We start from the raw sequence: 8,897 nt of genomic DNA, 5'->3' as shown, positions 1-8,897 counted from the left end.
TAAAGAAAACTTCCATTAGTGTTTGTATATTGTAATACCACTGGTAATGCACTGAAAATGAACAGATAACTCTGTTAAAATCCTCATTTTTCTAATATTGTCTAATGACATTTACAGTGATTGGGATTAAGTTTGAGAATGAACCATTTTGAATGATTTTCAGAATTTTAATGGGCCATTCTTTCATTTTTTTGGTAAATATTTGACTTTGATGGAACACTTTTTATTCTGAATGTGATAAATAATGCATGGCCTTATCTGATTCAATCACTGCATTTCTGAAACATAAATTTGTCTCCCTATTTTTTTAAACTTGCACAGCTAAAAATTGTTATTTTAAAGTTTTAACAGACAAATAACAAGTTACAACCAAACTTTATGTAAATTGTAGATAACTTAACAGATTAAATAAAAATAATAGAGATAACACTTATAATGTTGTAAATGTGGTGGCTAATCAGATTCTAAAATCAACATGATAAAATTGGAAGCAATAGTAAGTTAATGGTCTGCAAGATATCAATAAGCTTTTAATTCTCAATTCTACAGGAAATGTGAAAGACCAGGTAATTTTTCAGTCTGTCCACTTTTTTTAAAATGAATCTGACCAATGAAAGTCAGACAATCATGGAATCTAGCTCTTGCATCACGGATGATTTTACAAGGTCATCAAACAAAGCAGAAATTGGTCAAATCAGAAATAATTAAACAGTAAAAAAAACAGAATTGTAAGGGTAAACTCTAAGTTTCAATTAGCAGAATTCTGCTAAAAAGTGGAATAAAAATCATCCTTGTTGCATTATTGTTATGTCAATAAATTTCAATTTTGTCTCAATAATATCTGCACTTCTGAGACCAAATGTATGTGCAAAAGATTTTTAGTATCAAGAAGACTAAAATCCTCACTGCACCAGGTATTAGTATTACCTGAGCATAGTCCATATTAAAATTTGGACTGTCCGTTGAGGGCATCATCTGATTGTTGTACTCAAAATGGCCAGGTTCTAGTCCCTTGGGTTCAAAAGGAGGAGAGTCTAACTGGAAACCAGGCTGTTGAAACTGGTTCTGGTTGTCAAAAAAGACATTATCTCCCTTGTTTGGACTAACCATCTGGTTCATCATGCCATCATCTATAGGTGAATTTTGATGGCTGCTTCTTCTTCAAATAAATATATTATACATGTATCTAGCTGTTAATGGCTGAATGATATGCAACAAGAAATCAAGAAAAGTATTAAAAAGGCAAAAAAGAATCATACGCTTAATTTGTTCTCAAAAACTGAAAAAAGCCATTTCAGATCTGAACAACTTTGTGGAAATAATCATAAAGAATGGCCAATCAAATTCTAAATACAGGCCTACTAAAACCAATTTAGAATAATGCTTGATAAAATAAATAATGAAATTTCCTAGAACTCCTTTTTGAACAAGGTAAGCCATATCTTATGACCAAGCAAAGTGCTGTATTTTGGAGTGTATAATACACATTTATATTTTGTATGCAGTGCAATTCTGAAGGTCAAAAGGTGTGAATATAAGTATTCAGTAAGACAAAAGACCAATATTTTGCACTTGTTTGGTCAGTTTATTGGCCTTGATGTGTTAATAAAATAAAATCAAAAGTCCTGAAAATTTGACTTTTCCGGCTTTGTTTGTTACTAAAATTTTACAATTTCTGTCTTTCAAAAACATACTTTTAAGAAGAAAATAGTGAAAAACATCAAATTAAGTTTCATTATCATTTTCAGCAGCAAAAGCATTTAATAAGGAGGTTTGGCATAAAAGGACTTTGGTTACTTTTTGATTTTTCATTTTAATCTCTAAGCATGTTTTATAAGAAAAAAAATATTGTACAACCTTTGCCTGAAACATGTTATTCAGACATTTGAACAAGATTGGGAGAAAATAACATTTAAAATTCAATACTTCAACATTGTTCAAAATGTATTTGAATTGATGATTAGATAAAACTGTCTTTTTGTAACATTTCACCTCTGCTTTGTTTGTTTATCATAAGCAATATCTTTTCTCTTACAAAAATCTTTTATTCCATGGCCAATACTTATATATTGCTGTATAATACACACCCCCATCAAACATTTCATTAAGAACCGGCTACTGTCAAAATGTAGACAGTTCAAAAAGTGGAAATAGATGGTTCAAAATCACAATTGGCCCCATTCCCTCTTTGATACATTTTGAAGGTGTAGATGGTCCAATTTCTCTACAAAGCCTCCTCACTGAAAAGACAATGAAAGCCCTGCCCCACACTCTTGCAATAATTTATATGAAAAATGTGTGCATAATACACACCAAAATATGGTATATCAAATCTATGTAGATAATAATTGATCAGAATGTGTATCAGACTTTCTTATCTTGTTCCCAGTAAATTGAAATACAAAGTTGAAGAAGAATCTACCTTCACTATATGCACCGTATGTCACTCAGTCAGGAAAGTTACAAGACCAAGTCGGCTTAATTAGTGCAGTTCAAAGCCTCAAATATATTCCTCATTAACTTATTTTGAAATCCAAAAAGGCATAAATTAATAAAAGTTAGTTATTACAGAGATACCAGTAGGGGATGTTTCATCTAATTACAACCATTTACAACTACCAAATACAGTCTAAACAAGAGTTATCTACCCTTTTCTGATGAAAACAGCAAGGTTTACTTAAAAAAAATAATTTGAGATAAAAAAAAAAAAAGGGTTCATTTTCTGTCCAAAAAAGTTGTTTCACTCATATCATTAACGATAATCATCAAAATGACCATTTTGGCATCTTTATCACAACTGGGCACCACAATTTTCATCACGACTACGCTAAAAATCGTTTTTTTGGATTTTTTAAACTGAAATGTCCATTTGTATAATAGTTTCAAGAGTCAAATAAAATCTGAAAATTAGAAAACTTTCAGTAAGTTTCTAAATTGTGAGGAATCTGACAACATTTGAAGGCGCATAAAATTGCTTGAAAATCACTCCATTTGCAAAATTCATAAGGGTAGGCAACTCTGTTCTTCAGTACATGTATCAACTATACCTGAACACATTTTCATCATCAAGTCCATTCTGCATCAGCCCATTTTTCTGCATGATTTCTTTATTATCATCATTATGGTCTCCATCTCGTCCCTCAAACAGAGAGGGTGTAACACTCTTCTTGTACTGTCCACCATCACCCATGTTACCCATGTTTCCATCTTGAAGGGCCTGAAATAAAGTGTCATACTCTGTAAGAATCAGTCAGTCTGTGAAACATGGTATGAAAATAACCCCCTCACTTTGACATTGTAATTGAACTTATTCAACCATCAAGGCTTTCCATCCCATATGGTAAACAATTCATAATTTCACTGATTTGCACTGCAACTGAACACTTCAGTGTTCGATTTCTGAAACACACAGTCATAACATCAAAATGAAAAAAAAAATCTCCAGTGATGAAGAGATCAAATAGTTTTCATTTCAAATAAAGAAAACTTCCATTAGTGTTTGTATATTGTAATACCACTGGTAATGCACTGAAAATGAACAGATAACTCTGTTAAAATCCTCATTTTTCTAATATTGTCTAATGACATTTACAGTGATTGGGATTAAGTTTGAGAATGAACCATTTTGAATGATTTTCAGAATTTTAATGGGCCATTCTTTCATTTTTTTGGTAAATATTTGACTTTGATGGAACACTTTTTATTCTGAATGTGATAAATAATGCATGGCCTTATCTGATTCAATCACTGCATTTCTGAAACATAAATTTGTCTCCCTATTTTTTTAAACTTGCACAGCTAAAAATTGTTATTTTAAAGTTTTAACAGACAAATAACAAGTTACAACCAAACTTTATGTAAATTGTAGATAACTTAACAGATTAAATAAAAATAATAGAGATAACACTTATAATGTTGTAAATGTGGTGGCTAATCAGATTCTAAAATCAACATGATAAAATTGGAAGCAATAGTAAGTTAATGGTCTGCAAGATATCAATAAGCTTTTAATTCTCAATTCTACAGGAAATGTGAAAGACCAGGTAATTTTTCAGTCTGTCCACTTTTTTTAAAATGAATCTGACCAATGAAAGTCAGACAATCATGGAATCTAGCTCTTGCATCACGGATGATTTTACAAGGTCATCAAACAAAGCAGAAATTGGTCAAATCAGAAATAATTAAACAGTAAAAAAAACAGAATTGTAAGGGTAAACTCTAAGTTTCAATTAGCAGAATTCTGCTAAAAAGTGGAATAAAAATCATCCTTGTTGCATTATTGTTATGTCAATAAATTTCAATTTTGTCTCAATAATATCTGCACTTCTGAGACCAAATGTATGTGCAAAAGATTTTTAGTATCAAGAAGACTAAAATCCTCACTGCACCAGGTATTAGTATTACCTGAGCATAGTCCATATTAAAATTTGGACTGTCCGTTGAGGGCATCATCTGATTGTTGTACTCAAAATGGCCAGGTTCTAGTCCCTTGGGTTCAAAAGGAGGAGAGTCTAACTGGAAACCAGGCTGTTGAAACTGGTTCTGGTTGTCAAAAAAGACATTATCTCCCTTGTTTGGACTAACCATCTGGTTCATCATGCCATCATCTATAGGTGAATTTTGATGGCTGCTTCTTCTTCAAATAAATATATTATACATGTATCTAGCTGTTAATGGCTGAATGATATGCAACAAGAAATCAAGAAAAGTATTAAAAAGGCAAAAAAGAATCATACGCTTAATTTGTTCTCAAAAACTGAAAAAAGCCATTTCAGATCTGAACAACTTTGTGGAAATAATCATAAAGAATGGCCAATCAAATTCTAAATACAGGCCTACTAAAACCAATTTAGAATAATGCTTGATAAAATAAATAATGAAATTTCCTAGAACTCCTTTTTGAACAAGGTAAGCCATATCTTATGACCAAGCAAAGTGCTGTATTTTGGAGTGTATAATACACATTTATATTTTGTATGCAGTGCAATTCTGAAGGTCAAAAGGTGTGAATATAAGTATTCAGTAAGACAAAAGACCAATATTTTGCACTTGTTTGGTCAGTTTATTGGCCTTGATGTGTTAATAAAATAAAATCAAAAGTCCTGAAAATTTGACTTTTCCGGCTTTGTTTGTTACTAAAATTTTACAATTTCTGTCTTTCAAAAACATACTTTTAAGAAGAAAATAGTGAAAAACATCAAATTAAGTTTCATTATCATTTTCAGCTGCAAAAGCATTTAATAAGGAGGTTTGGCATAAAAGGACTTTGGTTACTTTTTGATTTTTCATTTTAATCTCTAAGCATGTTTTATAAGAAAAAAAATATTGTACAACCTTTGCCTGAAACATGTTATTCAGACATTTGAACAAGATTGGGAGAAAATAACATTTAAAATTCAATACTTCAACATTGTTCAAAATGTATTTGAATTGATGATTAGATAAAACTGTCTTTTTGTAACATTTCACCTCTGCTTTGTTTGTTTATCATAAGCAATATCTTTTCTCTTACAAAAATCTTTTATTCCATGGCCAATACTTATATATTGCTGTATAATACACACCCCCATCAAACATTTCATTAAGAACCGGCTACTGTCAAAATGTAGACAGTTCAAAAAGTGGAAATAGATGGTTCAAAATCACAATTGGCCCCATTCCCTCTTTGATACATTTTGAAGGTGTAGATGGTCCAATTTCTCTACAAAGCCTCCTCACTGAAAAGACAATGAAAGCCCTGCCCCACACTCTTGCAATAATTTATATGAAAAATGTGTGCATAATACACACCAAAATATGGTATATCAAATCTATGTAGATAATAATTGATCAGAATGTGTATCAGACTTTCTTATCTTGTTCCCAGTAAATTGAAATACAAAGTTGAAGAAGAATCTACCTTCACTATATGCACCGTATGTCACTCAGTCAGGAAAGTTACAAGACCAAGTCGGCTTAATTAGTGCAGTTCAAAGCCTCAAATATATTCCTCATTAACTTATTTTGAAATCCAAAAAGGCATAAATTAATAAAAGTTAGTTATTACAGAGATACCAGTAGGGGATGTTTCATCTAATTACAACCATTTACAACTACCAAATACAGTCTAAACAAGAGTTATCTACCCTTTTCTGATGAAAACAGCAAGGTTTACTTAAAAAAAATAATTTGAGATAAAAAAAAAAAAAGGGTTCATTTTCTGTCCAAAAAAGTTGTTTCACTCATATCATTAACGATAATCATCAAAATGACCATTTTGGCATCTTTATCACAACTGGGCACCACAATTTTCATCACGACTACGCTAAAAATCGTTTTTTTGGATTTTTTAAACTGAAATGTCCATTTGTATAATAGTTTCAAGAGTCAAATAAAATCTGAAAATTAGAAAACTTTCAGTAAGTTTCTAAATTGTGAGGAATCTGACAACATTTGAAGGCGCATAAAATTGCTTGAAAATCACTCCATTTGCAAAATTCATAAGGGTAGGCAACTCTGTTCTTCAGTACATGTATCAACTATACCTGAACACATTTTCATCATCAAGTCCATTCTGCATCAGCCCATTTTTCTGCATGATTTCTTTATTATCATCATTATGGTCTCCATCTCGTCCCTCAAACAGAGAGGGTGTAACACTCTTCTTGTACTGTCCACCATCACCCATGTTACCCATGTTTCCATCTTGAAGGGCCTGAAATAAAGTGTCATACTCTGTAAGAATCAGTCAGTCTGTGAAACATGGTATGAAAATAACCCCCTCACTTTGACATTGTAATTGAACTTATTCAATCCCATATGGTAAACAATTCATAATTTCACTGATTTGCACTGCAACTGAACACTTCAGTGTTCGATTTCTGAAACCCACAGTCATAACATCAAAATGAAAAAAAAAATCTCCAGTGATGAAGAGATCAAATAGTGTTCATTTCAAATAAAGAAAACTTCCATTAGTGTTTGTATATTGTAATACCACTGGTAGTGCACTGAAAATGAACAGATAACTCTGTTCAAATCCTCATTTTTCTAATATTGTCTAATGACATTTACAGTGATTGGGATTAAGTTTGAGAATGAACCATTTTGAATGATTTTCAGAATTTTAATGGGCCATTCCTTCATTTTTTTGGTAAATATTTGACTTTGATGGAACACTTTTTATTCTGAATGTGATAAATAATGCATGGCCTTATCTGATTCAATCACTGCATTTCTGAAACATAAATTTGTCTCCCTATTTTTTTAAACTTGCACAGCTAAAAATTGTTATTTTAAAGTTTTAACAGACAAATAACAAGTTACAACCAAACTTTATGTAAATTGTAGATAACTTAACAGATTAAATAAAAATAATAGAGATAACACTTATAATGTTGTAAATGTGGTGGCTAATCAGATTCTAAAATCAACATGATAAAATTGGAAGCAATAGTAAGTTAATGGTCTGCAAGATATCAATAAGCTTTTAATTCTCAATTCTACAGGAAATGTGAAAGACCAGGTAATTTTTCAGTCTGTCCACTTTTTTAAAATGAATCTGACCAATGAAAGTCAGACAATCATGGAATCTAGCTCTTGCATCACGGATGATTTTACAAGGTCATCAAACAAAGCAGAAATTGGTCAAATCAGAAATAATTAAACAGTAAAAAAAAACAGAATTGTAAGGGTAAACTCTAAGTTTCAATTAGCAGAATTCTGCTAAAAAGTGGAATAAAAATCATCCTTGTTGCATTATTGTTATGTCAATAAATTTCAATTTTGTCTCAATAATATCTGCACTTCTGAGACCAAATGTATGTGCAAAAGATTTTTAGTATCAAGAAGACTAAAATCCTCACTACACCAAGTATTAGTATTACCTGAGCATAGTCCATATTAAAATTTGGACTGTCCGTTGAGGGCATTATCTGATTGTTGTACTCAAAATGGCCAGGTTCTAGTCCCTTGGGTTCAAAAGGAGGAGAGTCTAACTGGAAACCAGGCTGTTGAAACTGGTTCTGGTTGTCAAAAAAGACATTATCTCCCTTGTTTGGACTAACCATCTGGTTCATCTTGCCATCATCTATAGGTGAATTTTGATGGCTGCTTCTTCTTCAAATAAATATATTATACATGTATCTAGCTGTTAATGGCTGAATGATATGCAACAAGAAATCAAGAAAAGTATTAAAAAGGCAAAAAAGAATCATACCCTTAATTTGTTCTCAAAAACTGAAAAAAGCCATTTCAGATCTGAACAACTTTGTGGAAATAATCATAAAGAATGGCCAATCAAATTCTAAATACAGGCCTACTAAAACCAATTTAGAATAATGCTTGATAAAATAAATAATGAAATTTCCTAGAACTCCTTTTTGAACAAGGTAAGCCATATCTTATGACCAAGCAAAGTGCTGTATTTTGGAGTGTATAATACACATTTATATTTTGTATGCAGTGCAATTCTGAAGGTCAAAAGGTGTGAATATAAGTATTCAGTAAGACAAAAGACCAATATTTTGCACTTGTTTGGTCAGTTTATTGGCCTTGATGTGTTAATAAAATAAAATCAAAAGTCCTGAAAATTTGACTTTTCCGGCTTTGTTTGTTACTAAAATTTTACAATTTCTGTCTTTCAAAAACATACTTTTAAGAAGAAAATAGTGAAAAACATCAAATTAAGTTTCATTATCATTTTCAGCTGCAAAAGCATTTAATAAGGTTTGGTATAAAAGGACTTTGGTTACTTTTTGATTTTTCATTTTAATCTCTAAGCATGTTTTATAAGAAGAAAATATTGTACAACCTTTGTCTGAAACATGTTATTCAGACATCTGAACAAGATTGGGAGAAAATAACATTTAAAATTCAATACTTCAACATTGTTCAAAATGTATTTGAGTTGATGATTA

At 31.1% G+C, this 8,897-nt stretch overlaps 1 protein-coding gene across 1 annotated transcript in view; it reads right to left on the bottom strand.

The window, feature by feature from the left end:
• Nucleotides 1–15: 15 nt before the first annotated feature.
• The window catches only part of LOC148598811 (uncharacterized), a 30,227-nt gene continuing 21,345 nt past the window's right edge, over nt 16–8,897 (bottom strand). Inside the window, exons 8-13 of the mRNA XM_088560260.1 lie at nt 7,866–8,097; nt 6,525–6,694; nt 4,405–4,636; nt 3,048–3,217; nt 928–1,159; nt 16–51 (exon numbers count right to left, since the gene is read on the bottom strand). Coding sequence (XP_088416386.1) covers nt 16–51; nt 928–1,159; nt 3,048–3,217; nt 4,405–4,636; nt 6,525–6,694; nt 7,866–8,097 — 1,072 coding nt within the window. The remainder of the gene's footprint in view (nt 52–927; nt 1,160–3,047; nt 3,218–4,404; nt 4,637–6,524; nt 6,695–7,865; nt 8,098–8,897) is intronic.

This window comes from Perna viridis, chromosome 14 (genome assembly GCF_037379345.1).
Source record: "Perna viridis isolate PV_CMFRI_1.1 ecotype Kerala chromosome 14, ASM3737934v1, whole genome shotgun sequence".
Taxonomy (NCBI): domain Eukaryota; kingdom Metazoa; phylum Mollusca; class Bivalvia; order Mytilida; family Mytilidae; genus Perna; species Perna viridis.
This window is presented reverse-complemented; position numbering and strand designations above follow the sequence as displayed.